Genomic DNA, 18329 nt, shown 5'->3' with positions numbered 1-18329 from the left:
ATGCAGTGATTATACACAGCCTTAATTTCACAAATTTCTAGCACTTGAAATGCCTCCTACAAGCACTTGATAAAAAAGCTCACCATTGAGTATTTACATGTACATTGCCCCCCCACCACAACCCACCCACCCCACCCCACCACACCAACCCAAAAAGAGGACAAAAAAGTTGGTCTTTGTCAAATCCAGCTATACCCATTCTTCCATATCCAATCCCAACATCCCATGCCATGCCAAATTGCCAGCACACCATATAAATTTAGGTGCTGCAAAACTCTCCTCCTCGACAGTAGTGCCCCACTATTGCCTCTTCACCAGTAATGTCCACGTCAATTTAGCACCCAATGGCATCTCTCACAACTCCACCGTCATGTCTTGAGAAAATCATCCAAACAAATCCTATACTTATCGTACTTACTAAATATTTTAATTATGCCAATTAAAATATAAATCTATTTATATTTTATCAATTAATTTCATCTAGTCAATTTTTGCATAAAATTGCTGACATGGACGCCAATCGTGTTATATGACACGGCTAACGTTGATATAAATAATTTTTAATAATATTTTGATTTTTTTTATTTTTATCTTTTCTTTTCTTTTCTTTTCTTTTCTTTTTTTGCTTATTGTGGCAAGCGAGGACTTGCCAACCCTCGTCGGCCACTTTTTTAAGGAAAATTTTGAAAGAAAAGAAAGAAGAAAGAATAGAAAAATAATTAAAATATTATTGAAATTTGTCCACGTTTGCACAGCCATGCCACATAGGACGATCGGTGTCTATGTCGGTGATTTTTGGCTAAACTTGGCCAGATAGACTCAATTGGCAAAACGTGAAAAGATTTGCAACTCAATTGACGCAATTAAAAGGTTTAGATGTGAATTGACAAAAGTGCAATATGTTTATGACTTTTTTGTCATTTTATTCTCATATCTCTCTACCATATTTCTCCCCCAACTAAAACTATCAAAGTTTTCCGCAAAATGCATATCGCGGCTCCCCTTCATCAATTTTCACATGTCGTTATGAGTTTATACGCTCTCTGTAAACTCGAAATTTTAGATTGGACTTTCTAACAAGACTTGTCTTTCAATGCTCTCAAACTCTCACATAACATTACACTTAATTCTGATGATGATAGCCAAACTAACTCTCCTTCTCTTTGTGCTTCACTATGATAACTGTTCACATCCCTCGGATTTCAGGCACTTATTTACGATCCTTTCTATTCCAAGTAGAGGGATACATGACCAACCCAACCTACTTGGCGTAGAGTGTTAGGACTTTGATAGATTCAATTTTAACGTCCTTGCTTTTCGAATAGGGTTGGTCTGATCAGTTTCGCTTGTCCCCATTATTCAAACCCTAGTTGTCATCATAGTAGCAATATAATTAATCAGCAAACACGGCCATTGGACGCAAGATTCCAAGGTCCTCACCTCAACAACTCCCTCCTTCCTCGGTCACCTAATCCGTGGCAAATGGGTAGATGTCTCCAATATCTACTTTGGTAGATCTAGCTTGTCTGTGTCAATTGTGTCCTTCAAGGATCGTGCACTGTTTAAGAGGCCGGTCGAGAAGATCGAACCTATCTGTTGTCACCTGGGTTTCAAGGTCGCAAAGCAATGAGGTCCCTTGTGTCTTTTAGTGAAAATGACACAGATGGTCTATGAACTTTGACTCAACATACAATGTAAGTCTATGAATTTTTAATTTGTTCAATGTAGTCTATGAATTTTAGCCTAATGTGCGATGTAGTCGCTCAACTTTCAATTTGTTTAATATAGTCTCTAAATTTTTGGTACATGTTCAATTTAGTCCCTAGAATATATTAAAATGTTCGTTGTTGTCCTCAATCTTAAACATTTTCGTATATTTGAGGGACTACTTTAAACATGTATAAAAAGTTTTTGATTCACATCGAACAAATTAGAAGTTCGGGAATCATAGTGAACATTAGACTAACGTTTAAAGATCATATTGAATAAATTAAAAATTTATAAATTATTTATGTCATTATCTTTGTCTTGTATTACGCGAACGTAAGCCACATGGGCGAAGCGCAAAGGTCCTGACCGTACAAACCAAATTGAGTTAAAGATCGCCGTTGAAAGACTCGAATGGAAATAACAAGAAAGGACAGCATCCTATCGACCGCCCATTCATCTCCTTGATTGACGGACGGACGACTCGTTTGGAGTCGAATGGGGCTCGTCAATCTAAAGGGCTTTTAGGGTCTGCGAGTCTTTTTTGACACTCAAAAGTGAAGGCGTTTTCTAGGGTTTTGTCTAGGGTTTTGGTCAAGCATGGGTCCATAACCTATCCACGACGTGCTGTTTGCGGTTCTCTCTTGTCGCTTCTTGTTCAGGGAAGAACCGAGATCGTAGTCATACTCCCGTCGAGTCGAATTTTGTGCGATAGATAGCAAGTCATTCATTTCGACACTAGAGGATTTGCGACAACTATTTCTCCGAGCACCCGATCTGAAGAGATTCGATCGAATAGGAATCGAACTCGATACTTCGTGCTCCCCACTAGCACGAGGGCGATTTTGCACGTGGGACAATCACCGCAGACGATCGTACAGATGCTTTAAGTAAGTCTTTCTTTTGCCCTTCCCCTTTGGCAAAGGTGACCCATCAATTTGTTCATCAACCAAAACCAAGGTAACATGAGGAGTGCCATGACAGCAAACAGCTGTAAAAATTTCGATTGCAGCTTTAATTTCTGCCAGTGCCTTGCCTTCATGGACTCGTGGAACCCAACTTCACAAAAGGCACCAATTTTACCTTACAAAAAAGGGAAAAATTATCATTGAATCAGCAATCATGATGTTGGGAAGAGAAGGGCTAAAAAAATGAGTTGAAAAAGAGAAAAAGGGTCATCCTCTGGACGACATAATCACCATCACCCCAACCAACCACGTTTTGTGATGTCATCAATGTGGCCAACTTCATAATGCAGAGGCAATGCATGTTTGATCAACCGCAATGAATTGGTTGGGCCCTCCCTCAAGTGGTCCATTCAAGCAGGTCCTCAACCTTCGGCTTGCCCCAAAATCCAGGTTGCAATTCCTCTTCTTGTGTTGTGGATATGACAGTGGGTGGAATGTGCATGTGCCAAAAGCGAAATGACAAACTAGAAAAAGAGTACTTAACATATACACCGTTATGGAGAAAGGGAAATGTCATTTCCACTTACGAGTTTAATGAGCATGTTTAGACTGGGGAGCAATCGGGCTAGTTCAATTTCAGAACCGAATCGGATCGAACCAGCCTTACTCAATATCATACCATGAATTGATTTTGATATGGGCTTTCAACCGGTTTTTGGCTTCTCAATCTCTCTCTCTCTCTCACACTCTCTCTCTCTCTCTCTCTCTCTCTCTCTCTCTCTCTCTCTTACTTTGTTTGAAAAATAAATAAATGTTTTGGAGATGGGTTTCAAACCTAGGAAGATTAGGAAATCCATCATGCCTTAACCACTTTACCACATATTATTCACATAAACAATTTTTTCTGAACAATTATAATACTTAAAGTTGGGCTCCGTTCGTGGGTTGACCCTGAAATGGGCTGAGTAGATTTCAGGCTTGTTCCTAAGGAAACTAGTTCGGTTCTTGGTTCCGAAATTAGAAAACCGACTTTGACATGGTAGATTTTAGGTTCTTGATCTAGAACTTACCTTTGAAACCAATCACCCCTAATTTAAACTCGAAGCAACGAAATAAAAAATCCTAGAATCACATCAGCATGAGTGAGTCCTGTATCCCATCCGTTGTCTGGATGGGCTCAGAACAGGGGATTCAGCTTATTGGGCTGGTCCAATTTCGCTAAACCTAGGCAAAGGCCTTTCTCTATGGGCTTACAAACCACCCCAGGCCCATACAAGGCGAGTTCGTTTATTTGAAGCCCAATGGAGCAAGAAGTAGAACCAGAGGCCATAGTGAAGCTCTTATCTCAGCACCATACGAGAACCATTCAAATTGTTGGGAAGTTCTTCCGCGGGATCAGCAAAGAGAACTCAAGAGCGGTCTCACCAAGATATTCAATTGGACTTGCCTCACTCAAAAAAACCTAAGCCAATGAATTACAGGTCGAATAAGATTTATTAACTGCTTTATTCCACATCAAATCCCGGATGTGAAACTTTTCTAACCAACACGTGCATCGATTTATCTTCATAATTCCCAAGTTGTTTTTTTTTTTTCCTTTTTAGGGTAATTACACGAATAGTCCTGGAACTTTGCCCCAATTGCAATATGATCCCTCAACTTTAACAGAATGTGTAATGTGATTCTTGAAATTTTAGTTTATTCAATGTGAACCTTGAACTTTTGGTAAATTTTTAATTTAGTCTTATAAAATATTATATCATTGGATTCAATCTGCTCATTAGATGATCTAGTTCAAAGACTAAGTTGAATATGTACTAAAAGTTCAAAAATCACATTGAATAAATTAATGTTTAATTCTTACAAAGCACCTTGCAATCGAGTTATGAGAAAGGAATCCCTTGTGAGTCCACTGATTCTAGCATAGACAATGTGTCGATGCCTTTGATCGGATTGACAAGGTAGACTTAAGCTCTGTTGTTTCTTCTTTCTTTTTCTTTTTTTGGTAAAGTAAGTATGTATATAACTTCCAAAGAGCCGGAACAAGTGATTGCCGGACACAAAAATCATGACCCAATTAGGACACACTAATATGCCCTAATGGGTGCAACGGTAAAGCGGCAAAACAAAATACAACAACAAGAGTAAAGGGCCAAACAAGCGGTCGAGCAAAGGAAAAGAAGAAACCACTATATAACCGGTCTAGCCTAGAGCGAATCTACATAGCCAAAACAGTGGCCAGAAGGAAGAAAAAAGGAAAGACCAACTACAAGGCAACGGGGAATTTCCTCAAAAATAGAGGGAGGGAGGCCCCAATTTCTTTGCAAACGCCTACTGCACAGATCATCTTTAATGCGACCAAAAGAGAGAGCTTTATCTTTGACAACCTTGACAAGATGATTAATAATTGCCGGCACTAGAAGAGGTTTATCTCTTAACAAGATGTTGTTTCTCTCGGTCCAAATCAAGTGACATAAGGCACCGAAGGAAAATCTAGCAATACAGTGGGAGAAGGAGCCGCCCACCAAGGTGATGTGTCGCCCAACGGATATGATCGTGCCATGGACGGTTCCGCCAATGTAAATTACATTTAGAGGCCCAAAATAAAGCTAAGCTACCGGTGATCGCGCAACCAAAAAACAGATGGTCAACGGAGTCCGGTCTAGAGCAGCAAAAAGCACAAACACCATAAACTATCCTATGATATTGAAGCAGTAAAATTTGAGTGGGAATACGGTTGAAAGAGACTAACCACATAAGGAAAGCATGCCGTGGGGTAATGATGCGATCCCACACAAAAGAATGCCAATGGACTGGTCTAGGTCTTGGTCTAATGAGCTCCCAAGCTGAAGCAACCGAGAAAGCTCCGGATGAGTGACCTTGCCAAGTAAGTTCATCCAATCTCTTGGCAACAAAAGAAGGGCCTGGCTCCGGCCAAGCCAAGATGGTGTCCAACGTACAAGACGGAAGTCAAACCGAGTCATAGAAAGATTGAACGGATACATCATGAGGAATCCTTGATCGGTTAATTTCCCCATTTGAGAACAACTTGTGTAAGGGGCCAAGGGAATGCCAACAATCAAACCGTAAAGATGTCGAAAGCCCATTGCCGACCCTCCATCTAAACTGTAAATAAACTCGGAGCGGAGGTCCAATATTTTCTTCCACGCCCAAGAACAAAGGATGGGTCGAATAGCTACCCAAAAGTTTGTTTTCTTCAAGAAAGTTGAGTGAATCAACTTGCACCACAAGGACTTTTTATCGGTGAAAAGAATCCAAATATGCTTAAGTGTCATCGCCTTATTATAATCAACAAGCCTACGGATTCCCAATCCACTCTCATCTTCTTTTAAGCTCCGTTTGTTTGGCAAAAAATGAAAAATTCAAAAAATCTTTCTCTGAAAATGATCGTTTATGTTGCTATAAAAAACGAGTGAACAAAAAATATTTGCATCGTCCCCAAAAGTATTTAGATCTAAATTATTGTTGATAATAAAAATATTCATTAGTTAATTATTTTAATTGTAAAAATATATATATCATTTTCAAATTATTCATTTTTCGTAAAATAAATTGAGCATAAAGAGTAGTGGTGAGCAAATCGGACCACCCGAACTAGGACTACCAGGACCGGACCGGACCGGGAGTGGCGGTCCGGTTCCCGGTTCTAGAGTCCTAGGACCGAACCGCCCGGACAAGACCGATCAATTTTTTTTTTAAGTTACTCTCTCTTTATTTGTTAAGGGTGTCCAAGAAATTTTATCAAATTGAGAAGCTATTGGCACTCTCTATTTTTTAGTTACATTCTGTTTTATTTTTTGAAAGTAACCAAGCTCATGTGCTCCATATTAGGAATAATGTATTTTTTTTTTTTTGCATGTGTCCGATCCAATGGAATCGCCTGGGAATTGGATCTGACCGGTGGTTCGGTTCCTAGTTTCGAAAAATTGAAAACCGAGACCACCTGTCCAGTTCTCGATGTTTGAGGAGAATCGGATTAGATTGGAAACCGATCACCCCTAATAAAGAGGAGTTAAAGAAAACTCTGACAAGTAGCTTCGGACTTTGCAACTCGGACATCTAGAAACCAATGGTCAGAAATCCTCCAAGTACTTGAAAACTACAGTGGAATATTACAAGATGCCTCCGTAGCAATACTTATGAAGCTGGGGTTCTCTTTGATATGATGGTCCAGCCTGTGAGCTATGATTGGAGAGGCCAACCACTACTACAATGACAAAATAATTTTCAACGGGTGTCCATTTATAAATTGAGTGATTTAGGAATTGGCCAACTAGCACTACTTGTACTAATTTTCCCGCTGCGCTTCTTGTAAGAATTTCGAAGTCTAGAGACTCTCTCACTATATCCTTCTATTCACAAAAAAAATAATACAAATAATCTTTAAATTTTGACCTGACATGCAATATTATTATTGGACTTTTGATTTATTTAATGTGGTCCATAAACAATTGGTGAATATTTAATATAGTCCGTCCGTTTGCTCAAACAATAAATTGAACATTATTTAATGACATTGCTTATTATACGTTGAGTTAGAGTTTTAGATTGACGAGTCAATTTATCCATTTTTTTAAATCTATTTACTTTGGAAATAGGAAAAAAATTAAGGGCGTTAGTATATTTATCGTTATTTGATGATGTCGATTATTATAACCTGATTTGAGATAGATATCTTACTTGGATAATTGATGTGTTACTTTATTTTTTGTTGTCTACCATTTAAATTTAGCGGATTGAAAGTCACATCGGTGAATACCATCAACTTGAATAAATTATGAGACGTGATTGAATATTTACCAATCTCGAAATGATATTGAACAAATTAAAAGTTGAAAGACGACGTTACACGCTAAATCAAAGTTGATGAACTATCTGTGGCGATTGCTCATTATTTTATGTAATTTTATTCATTTTTTATTTTCATGGTGAAGTCAGGGTGTCAGCTACGGAGTCTTCACGAGATGTAACGTTACGTTTAATTCACGGTGGTGATGATCCATCAATGCTCGCATTCAATTTTGTCTTCAATCAACAGGAGAGTGATAATTAGAGAGAGGACATCAAATGCACCAAAGACTGAACCTTCAGTCTCACCCATCCAAAAACTGACAGGTGACATTCCGGAGCGCTTCTCATTCTCTCCCTTTCCTTCCTCTGTCTCTCAACCGTGAGATGTGTGGTCAACAAACTTTTCTTGCACAATCTTGATCAAACCGTTCAAAGGGTAGATTGAAATCGGATTTCCATTAAGAACTCGGTACGTGTACATTCAAACGGTAACTTCATCCGAGAATGTGTGAATGTTGTGATTCGCTTCGCTTGTCGAAACATGAATCCAAGATCTCTTGTGAGATTAGCGAGATTTCCCAACACACATAATTGATTGGCAATGTTGAGATATACATGTGAGTCCTGTCAAAGAAGTACCATATCGGAGAATTTATGTGGTCTTAGGCAGTTAATATATCATAATTGACCCATAACTCATTGGCTTAAGCTTTTGAGTGAAGGTGGATCCAACTGTATATGTTGACGGATTCGGACTTAAGCTCTCTCTTGGAGACTTCTGCTGCGCACTCCTAACATGCAATTTGGCTGTAAAGGTTGGGCGGTTAATCTGTTCCTTTTAGGGAAGGATTGCGGTAATTTTCAGAGCTGCACCAACTATGACTTGAAGGCTAAAACCAGATCAGTGGGGCCATAATGCACTAAATACCAATGCTTAAGAAAGAAATTTCTAGGGGGGCCTGAGAGACTTGGCAAGTCTATGAACGGACCATCCGGAAAAGCGAAAGCTTTTAATGCGTTTGGGTGATCAGTGATCTTCATTATCTTTGACTTCTCTCTGTACGGGGCTCTACAACACCAGATGGATACAGAGGTAACAGAGCTATTAGCAGTTATGTGATCTCCCACTTCATTTTGTTCTTCATTCTAGTCGAATTCTGCTGGTTCAGTAGGACTGTAACTAGCGTCCATGATTTACCTCCATGAATCTTCTTTCGGACCATTGACACGACCATGTTCGTCGATCTTTCCGGAGCCGCCATCAGTTTAGAGAGAGAGAGAAAGAGAGCTTCTCGCGGGTGTCGTACGACCCTTCGATGGGTTCAGTTTCAGCGCCTTTCTTGTTAACAGGATGAGAGACAGAGAGAGATGGAATCATAACTCTTCTTGATTTGCCAGTTTTTCATCTGGCTGAATCACATCAGACAGTCCTCTGCTTTCTTCAAAAACTGAAGAAGTTTGGTACGGTTTCCGAGCTCTTGAGCTGCTATTGTCATGGCATGCCTGAGCTTGATACCCTGATTCATTGTGATGACAATGGCATTGAAAAGGAACCATTTTGACTTCAATTTGTCATTAGAACATCAGTTAGGACACTGGACACTCGGGCTGTCATTCTTCTTGGCAATGCTTTATGTGAATTTATCTGATTCCCCTCTTACCAATTTGTTCCTCTGTAAATCATATGGAATAGGAATTATTAGTTGCCTTTTGTATGCATGATTTGAAAGAGACCGAGGTTTATCTCTATTGTAAAAGGACTTGGAGGCGCGAATCGGATGGCCGCTCGGGCTCGAGATTATGAACTTGAGACTCAGGCTGTTCGAGAGCTTACAATCGGCAACCGTCGATCCCCGATCTTTTCGCGCGCCCTCAACCTGTTTCTCCTCGTTATCATCCTCTGCCCTTGACACAGAGGTAATTCTACCTTCAATATTGTCACTAGGCCCTTTCTCTTCCAATGTAAGAAGAACATGGTTAGTGTAACTGGTGCATTAAACCATGGACTTCTTCACTTCAGTTGGGGTCCTGATATTTTTCTAACTACCATTCAATCACCAAAAGAAATCGCGGAATCACGACGGATGATTTCAACTACTTCAAACTTTTTGTTGCTCGTGACAATTGGCTCGAAACTAGTATGCGCTTTCCTAGTATTAGCATTCTGCCTGCTGTGTGTAATGAGTTGAACGTTGCCTTATTCTCTTGCGAGACTGATCAGTCGTCGGCGTCCTTCTTCCAAGACAGCAGCGTGTCGCTTGGTCGCCTGATCGGGATCAGACCCAGCAACAGCCAGCGTTTTTACTTGCCCGACTCGAATTCGATTCGGCATGAAGAACCAGCGACGAGACTGGTAAGGGGCTCTCTCTCAGAGAAAACCAAGGGGAGGCGAGCAGATGTAACCCGAGGAATCTGCGTTCCATTGCTACTTAGCATCCTCGTAAGAATAACCCCAAGTAAGAGCAAACCAAAATGATTGTTCCTCGTGTAGGTGATGCTGTCAAACTATGTTGAACACGCTTGAATCTATCGCAGACGGTATCCACAAGAGAAACATACCTTTATGTTGCTGTTCTTGTGATGGCCTATTGGGCCAGGCCTAGTAAGAGAATTTCTGGTTTAACACTTGACAATATTGGAGTTTCTTTGGGATAATTGTCTAAAACGTCCTAAATCTATTGTACAACGGTAAATTCAGTTTTAAACTTTGCAATTTGACCAATTTACTGATCAACGTTTTGATAATTTGTCAATATAATCCTTCTCGGCCAAAATTTGTCTAATTCGGTGATGTGGCCACCGGCCATCCTACCTAGTATGGCCCGCGCTTATGTGGACGATTTTTGCAATTTTCTAATGTTTTTTTGCTAATTTTCCTAATTACTTTCTTTCTTTTCTTTTCTTTTCTTTTTCCCTTCATTATTCACTTCTCAAAAAAGAAAAGAAAAGAAATTCATAAAAAATAATTGTAAAATTTCAAAGAATATTATAAAGATTGTCCACGTCGGTAACAACCATCCTCCGCAATCATACCACATAGGATGACCGGCGACAAAGCTAGCATTTTGCTTTTTTTTTTATTTTTTTTTTTCAGGATTGGTTTGAGTGAGAGTTGAGATGAGTTCATTAAATGGCTTTGACTGATAGATTCAATAGTAAGTGTGAAAAATTTTAGCCTTTAGAAATCATCAGTGGACAAGGAGTCATCGATTTCGGGGTGAACAAGTTATTGATGCGGAACTTGGAACCGACCATGTTTACTCTCGGTTCCAAAATCAAACCATTGGTTCTGAGCAGCTGGTTCATGAATCGTAGCTTTTCATGTGTCTAGTAAATATCAATTTCTTATAATGAAATATGAAAGTTGGACCATTTCCTATAAAATGATCTAGTAGTTATATTGTCATTTGTTCAGGTTGAGGTCTCTGGTTCAATTCCTAATGGGTGCTAAAGTATTTCTTTTTCTAAAAGAGGCTTCGTAACCGATTTAGTACTGGTTAAACTCAAGACTCAAATTGGTTAAACCGGTTTCCGGATAAGGTGGCGGTTCCGTTCTTGAAATCGGAAACCGATCTGTCATGGGCCGGTTCTAGGTTCATAAAACCGGATACCGAACCGCTTTTCCTGAAAATCGGACCCAAGACGGTCGATCCAGCCGGTTTGCTCATGTTCAGTGTCGCAACCTAAAAATTGATTTTTTCAGGTTAACGGATTATTAGGTTAATTAGATTAACTAACCTAATTCGGACTCTCCCAAGCCCTACCGAATCACAACTTATGTTCAATTACATGACAAGATTTTAAATTGGAGCCGCCACTAATCTTTTGTGGTAGGTAGATTAGAAACCTAAATAAAGCATTCGGGAGAAAATACTTTATTTCATACGAACCAGAGATTAAATGGATTCGGGGACTTGGTTACATTAACTTTTCAATTAATGCCCTTTCGGTACCCGATTTTCATGAAAAATCCTTAGTTTAATGATTTGAATTAATTTTTTTTTTTGGGTTTTCTTTTATTAAATGCAATGCTAATGCAATCTACCTATATGACATGTGAGATGTAATGACATGGCAAAAATACGTGACATGGCATAATGATGTGGCAAATATACACGACAAGGAAAATATAATAATGCAAACTAAACTATAATGCTATGCAACGTGGATGGTATTTTTTGGTATATTTTTGTGTATTTTCGGATTCATGAAAAAATAAAGGTAAAAACTACCCTAACGTGAAGTAAAATCTAATTTAACTAAGAAATTGATTTCTCAAAGTCCTAATTTTATTAGCCGTTATTTTCATGCAAAAAGTGAAGAGAAATATGATTTAGCTTAAGAAAACATGACATCTTTTTTGGGATTTTTTAGGAAATTATTTAAACCATGAAAACAGTGAAATTTGAATAAAAATAAACAATATTGCCCATAAAACACCTTCAAATCCGAAATTCCGATTTTTATTCACAACATCCCCCGAGATTAGGGTTAGCAAGTGAATATATTATAGAATTACCGTCATCCCTATATACGTAGGGCAAACCTTGAAATTCTATTTAGGAATTAGCGATCCGCTCCTCGAGATCGAGGATTTGATATCCAATTCATACGTACGGGCACGATCGTACTTCGAGATCGAAGTCATATGTTGCCTTTAATGTACGTTTTTCCGAGGGACAAGGCACAATTGGAGAGCATGTGTTATGGGCAAGATTGTTTACTAAAGTTCAAATTTTAACAAACAATCAATCACATGAATAAATAAATATGCACAAGGACATAGAATGCAAAAGCCAAGGTTGATTGAAGGTGATGCACCGAAGCAACGTCTCAAAAGTTTTTTGGCAGTCAATTAAAAGTCCATTCTTTTATGATGAAAAGGGTTTGCTCTATCAACTTTTAATGATAAATTGATGCACGTTCAGCAAGATACAATAGTATAAGTGCAAGTTATCGACTGAATAAGCATAAATCCACAATCTAAAGTTGCAACATGTTACCTTTTCCAAAAAAAAATCTGCGCTGCGTGATCTGTCCAAAATAGCCGCTTTTTAGCTCAAATTTTCAGCAAATCAAGCTTCTAAATAGCCAAGACTCCACCACCAGACGTAGCTTTGTTAGATCTCAAATAACGACAAAAGAACGAGCTATTTTACCACCCAAATAAAGCTGATTTGAGTGTGAACAGGGGCTGGACAACAGGGTATTGACGACTTCGAGCGTGCGAATGAACCTTAGATATTGACAAGGCTGCACGAGCTTGAGTTGGGATGATGCAAGGCTGGATGATGGAGCTGGGACGCTGCACTGGATGGCAGAAGGTGGCAGCGTCTCGGTGGATGGCGGACGACTAAACGACGTCGGGATGATATGCCGCGGGGGAGGATTTTCCACCAAAGCTTGCTTGGACCGAACACCTCTTCCCTTTTGCCTCTCTAAGCTCACGTGTATTTTTTTTATGACCGTTCGCCCTCCACTTGTGACCATGAGTGTACTTTTATAGGCGAGGATGAATTTGGATTAAAGAAAGAAACAAAAGCTTCTTTCCTCTTGGGAATGCTTAAAGATATATTTCAGCTTTCGTCTCTATCCTCACCATGGCTCATGCGTATCTTTTTTAGAAATCAAATCTCTTAAAATCTGAACGCCAGCCTTGCAAGAACCTTTCTTTTCGTCTCCTTCAAAGTAAATATATGAAACCTTGAGAAATAATCTCCTCCGCTACCAATTTGATTTGTTTGTTCATATCCTTGCGTCTCAGTCAAATATTCTTCTCTGTTAACCCAATCTTGGCCAAAACAGGAGAGATTTTCAGGATATTCCATGATAAAAGCCAAACCCACTAACGGCACCGTCAGAGGAAAAAGCAGGCTGGACAAAGACAAAATTAATCTCACTAACAACCAAACTCTAACACCAATCAACCGGCTAGACAAGCGGCAGCGATGACACCGAACATCGGTGGGTTCGGCTCTAAGTTGCAGCACAGGAGGACCTTGGATAACGCTTGGAGGAACAGCGAGCAATAATGTGCTTTAGGCGGATGAACAGAAGTCCACCGGAGGCGATCGAGGCAATTTTCCAAACTGAACAAAGAACGGTTTGAAGACCGATGCCGTGTCGAGTTGATGCTGAATTAAGCAAGGTCAGCGCCGGATGCATTGTTGAGTCGAACAAGGACGTCATCGGCCAATGTCAGGTCTCGGGAACAACAGACGCTAGGAGGAATTGGGTGTATTAGAAACCGAAGCCTCTCCCTTTTGCTCTTTAATCTTCACGTGAATTCTCTATTGTGAGCAGAAAATTTTTTTGAAGTCCTCCCTTAATGTCAGTCCATGGAGAAGGAACAGAGCTTCTCTTCTCTTCTTGTTCCCTTTTGCTTTGACCTTCATGGTGGGACTTTTGTGTTGAAGAACCTGTGCATCGTGGGAAAAGGAGCTCCCTAAGAACGACTCTGCTTCTCTCCCTTTTCACTCCGGACGAATTCTCACCCGTCATCATTTTTTATTCATCACTTTTTTGGCCATCGACACAAATGAGTACTACTGTGATGCATAAAGAAAATTGATTTTTTTTTTTTACTTTAGAACTAAAATTAGCTATAATTTTTTATGCAAAAATAACTAAAAAGGGAAATCAAAATTTAGGTGTCAACATTCAAGCTAAACGGCACCCGGCTCTCACACCTTGTGGTGGGCTCTATATCCACCAGTCATCAACCTCTTTTCATCAATACACAGGATTGCATGTACACTAGCTCTATGTAATGTTTTTTACACCCGATTGTTGAAAAATCCTGGGAATTCAATCTCAAACTTAATTTAAACATTTAACACGTATTCTTTTTCATTTTTCCCTTCATTTTGGTTGAGAGCTGCTCAATGAGTTTCTTTCATAATTTTTGTCTTTTGTCTTGTTTTCTCGAATATTAGACGTGGTGAGTGACTTCTACAGATCACTTTCTCTCCAAATCTTGTACGACATTAGACTCTCTCTTCTTTTTTTTTTTTTTTTTTCTGTGGTCAAAATGAAATCTTCATTTCACATTAAAAAAAGGTACATAACCTAATTAAAAATAAATAAATCTAAAAAGTGACTTAACTTGGTATAGCCTGTAGTGACTAGCTCATTTCTCAAAGACGGATCTGTCATAATTTTCAAGTACAAATGATGGTCGATCACCGAATTTCGCATCACCGACATTGGAGGTTACGTACGTTGGTGGTTTGTTTGTAAAACAAACGAAGAGGTGTTTTGTCCCACTTGACAGTTATTTTATTTGTTCAATTGATGAAAGGATACAAAGATCGTGTTTATTCAATTGACGGTTATTTTCTAAAACACTCTTACAACCTTTGGAGTATTTGTGTATGTTCGAAAATAACTACCGATTCAAACATGAAAAGGTGTGATTGAATGTATAGTTTCAAACATGAAGAGATATGTTTGAACTATCGGTTAGTAGACACGAAGAATTGCAATTTTTTAAAACAAAAAAAAATTGTTTCGAACAATGAAAAGGTATGTGAGAATTAACACCTTTTCGGACGCGAAAATGTGTGTTCTTTTCTCTTTATATATTCAACTATTCTGCTCATTATTCACAACTTTTAATTTCAATTTTCATCCTTTCAAACAAGAGAAATACAATCTTCATTTCCAATTGTTTCCTAGAGAGTTCTCGGAGAAATATTAGAATTGATATTTAATATTCTCGCTTGAGACTCAGTTGTATCCTGGAGGATTTTTGCGGGGAACCATTAGGAACATTGTGAGGCAAATAATTCCTTAAAGAAAGTGCTATCACGCCTCAAAGTCTGATTCCTTTGTTCATCCCATTTGACCAATATTTTACCAACAATTTTAAGGAATTATTCGTTCAACAATGGAGTCAGAATCAATCAAGGTTATGAACCAGGATATGGTGAAACTGGATCGGTTTGATGGCAACAATTTCGCTCATTGGAGAGACAAGATGATGTTTCTCCTCACCGCCCTGAAGATTTCCTATATCCTCGACCCCAATTTAATGCCTATAGAGGATCCGGTGCCTACCATTGAAGGAGGAGAACCTAGTATAGACGATGTTGAGAGGGTCAAAAAGGAGAGAAAGAAACGTGAAGAATACGAATTGCTTTGTCAAGGCCATATACTGAACACATTATCCGATTGTCTCTATGACTTGTTCACCGAGATGAAGTCTGCTAGAGAAATATGGAATGCGCTCGAGTTCAAGTATAAAGCAGAGGAGCAAGGTACGAACAAATATCCGATCGCTAAGTATTTTGACTTTAAGTTCGTTGATACTAAACCCTTATTGGAACAAGTCCATGAATTGCAAGTATTGGTCAATAAAATTCGTGCTCTCAAGATAGATATTCCAGAATCTTTTCAAGTTGGAGCAATTATTGCAAAATTGCCTCCTAGTTGGAAAGATTATGGAAAAAGGATGCTGCATAAATCCGAGGACATTACTTTGGATCAAATTCAAAAACATCTTCGCATTGAGGAAGAGTCACGTTTACGTGATAAATCTGTTTTGTATGATACTAAAGTGAATTTTGTGGAGGGAAATGGATTTCAGTCCAAAATCTACCAAAACTTGAAACGCAAGAGAGGACAAAATTTTAAGAAGCCATAGAAGAAGAAAAATGGTTGTTGCTTTGTTTGTAGCAAGGAGGGTCACTATGCAAAGGAGTGCGGACACCGCAAGAGCACATTCAAGGACAAGAATACTTCAACAGTTAAGGCAGATGCAAATATGGTTGAAGAGAACTATGTGGCCATGGTTTCAACCAAGTTTTCGAACTTGAATATTTCTGAAAAGATTAAGGATTCAATGACAATGATTTCTAAAGTCAATTCTGCCACTGTCGAATCTACTTGGTGGGTCGATTCCGGTGCAACTGTGCACATATGCAAGGATCGATCAATGTTTAAGCACTTTGAAGAGATTGTTGAAGTGCATCTTTAAGATGTTGAGATGACAAATAAAACTCTTGCAAATGTTGTTGGAAAAGGCACAGTCATTTTAGATTTTACTTCTAGAAAGAAGGTTTCTCTTCTTAATGTACTATTTGTACCTGAAATCGGGAGAAATCTAGTTTCTGTTGATCCGCTTTGTAAAAGGGGGTTTCGGGTTTTGTTTGAGTCCAATAAGGTTATCATGTCGAAGAATGGGCTGTTTGTAGGAAAGGGTTACGCCAATGATGGCATGTATCAACCGAATATCAATAATAATATTGTGTCTTCTGCTTACATTGTTGATTCTCCTCATTTATGACATAGTCGATTGGCACATTTAAATTTTCGCTATTTACGTAATATGAAAAAGTTAGACTTGATAAATTTTAATGGAGAATTTGATAAATGTGAAATCTGTGCTAAGTCCAAGTTAACAAAGAAATCATTTCCTAGTGTTAAGAGAAATTCAAATTTATTAGATTTGGTGCATAGTGACATATGTGAATTCAATGGCATGATAACACGTGGTGGTAAAAGGTATTTCATTGCCTTTGTGGATGACTGCAGTAGATACTTATATATCTATCTCCTAAGATCAAAGGATGATGCGTTTACTATGTTTAAAAAATATAAGGCTGAAGTGGAAAATCAATTAGAAAAGAAAATTAAAGTCCTACATTCAGATAGAGGCGGAGAATATTTCCTAAACAATTTTTCAGCCTTTTGTGAAGAACATGGTATTATTCATCAAGTTTTGGCACCGTACACTCCACAACAAAACTGTTTGGCTGAAAGAAAGAATAGGTCTTTAGGAGAAATGATTAATTGTATGCTTTCGAATTCAAAGCTACCGATTAATCTTTGGGGAGAGGCATTGCTTACTGCATGTTATATTCATAATAGGATACCATCCAAGAAAAATAACATCAGTCCATATGAAGTTTGGAAAGGCAGAAAACCAAACTTGTCACATCTTAAATTGTGGGGGTGTTTGGCATATTACCGAATACCGGATCCTAAGAGAACAAAACTTGGTCTTAAAGCTATGAAAAGTGTATTTCTTGGATATGCTTGAGAACATAAAGCTTATAGGCTTCTTGATTTAAATTCAAATATCATTGTAGAATCAAGAGATGTTGAATTCTTCGAGAATAAGTATTCTACGGATTCTGAAGTTATTGAGAATAATGCTCAAATACAAGATACAAATAATTCAGAACCCATAGAAACACACATAGATTCTCATGAGAAAATAACAAATGATTCCGAAATCATGATTGAACCTAGGAGAAGCACTAGAGCAAGAAAATCAAAGGATTTTGGTCCAGATTTTATCACTCATGTTTTCCTCATAGAAGGAGACAGAGATAATAATGTGGTAAATAAATACCCCATAATATTAAATTTAAAAGATAATCCTAAAATTTTTAGTGATGCTGTGTCTTCTAAAGATGCTTCCTTTTGGAAAGAAGCTATAGATGATGAAATGGACTCGATCATGTCCAACAATACTTGGGTATTGGCAGATTTACCAAAAGGATCTAAACCTATTGGGTGCAAATGGGTTTTCAGAAGAAAATACAACTCTGATGTTACTGTCCAAGCTTTTAAGGTTAGGTTAGTAGCTAAAGGGTATAGGCAAAAAGAAGGAATAGATTATTTTGATACTTATGCTCCTATAACACGTATAACATCTATTCGAATTCTTTTTGCTCTAGCATCCATTTATGATCTTTGTGTTAATCAAATGGATGTTAAAACTACTTTCTTAAATGGATATTTAAATGAGGAAATTTACATGGAACAACCAAAGGGTTTTGTTCTTCCTGGAAATGAGAGGAAAGTATGTAAATTGGTCAAATCTCTTTATGGGCTTAAGCAAGCACCAAAGCAGTGGCATGAGAAATTTGATTCAGTCGTATTATATAATGGTTT

The 18329-nt window shown here is 38.4% G+C and overlaps 1 protein-coding gene and 1 long non-coding RNA gene across 5 annotated transcripts; one reads left to right on the top strand and one right to left on the bottom strand.

Annotated features, from left to right (window-relative positions):
• Positions 1-8328: 8328 nt before the first annotated feature.
• LOC115726866 lies at positions 8329-10055 on the top strand. Of its 4 annotated transcripts, XM_048276017.1 has the most exons (4): positions 8616-8769; positions 8882-8888; positions 9186-9344; positions 9649-10055. In XM_048276017.1, exons 1-4 carry the CDS (start codon positions 8744-8746, stop codon positions 9901-9903), a joined length of 447 nt encoding a protein of 148 aa, XP_048131974.1. In that variant the 5' UTR covers positions 8616-8743; the 3' UTR covers positions 9904-10055. The 4 variants fall into 4 exon arrangements, with proteins under 4 accessions (XP_048131975.1, XP_030512796.1, XP_048131974.1 ...); XM_048276018.1 differs by lacking the exons at positions 8616-8769; positions 8882-8888 and adding an exon at positions 8329-8538; XM_030656936.2 differs by lacking the exons at positions 8616-8769; positions 8882-8888 and adding an exon at positions 8343-8520.
• On the bottom strand, positions 8724-9017 carry LOC125314232. Its single transcript, XR_007197794.1, has 2 exons — positions 8877-9017; positions 8724-8762 (listed from the first exon to the last, which is right to left on the bottom strand). It is a non-coding gene; the product is annotated as an uncharacterized LOC125314232 (long non-coding RNA).
• Positions 10056-18329: the final 8274 nt, after the last annotated feature.

The sequence above is a fragment of the Rhodamnia argentea genome, chromosome 3 (genome assembly GCF_020921035.1).
Source record: "Rhodamnia argentea isolate NSW1041297 chromosome 3, ASM2092103v1, whole genome shotgun sequence".
NCBI classification, from domain to species: domain Eukaryota; kingdom Viridiplantae; phylum Streptophyta; class Magnoliopsida; order Myrtales; family Myrtaceae; genus Rhodamnia; species Rhodamnia argentea.
This window is presented reverse-complemented; position numbering and strand designations above follow the sequence as displayed.

Excerpts from the sequence above, each read along its gene's own strand:
- LOC115726866 (XM_030656935.2), top strand. The coding sequence starts at position 8,958 with ATGACAATGGCATTGAAAAGGAACCATTTTGACTTCAATTTGTCATTA. Across the intron at positions 9,051-9,185 it reads TCGGGCTGTCATTCTTCTTG|GACTTGGAGGCGCGAATCGG; the intron begins GCAATGCTTTAT and ends CTATTGTAAAAG. Across the intron at positions 9,345-9,648 it reads CCTCTGCCCTTGACACAGAG|TCGTCGGCGTCCTTCTTCCA; the intron begins GTAATTCTACCT and ends GAGACTGATCAG.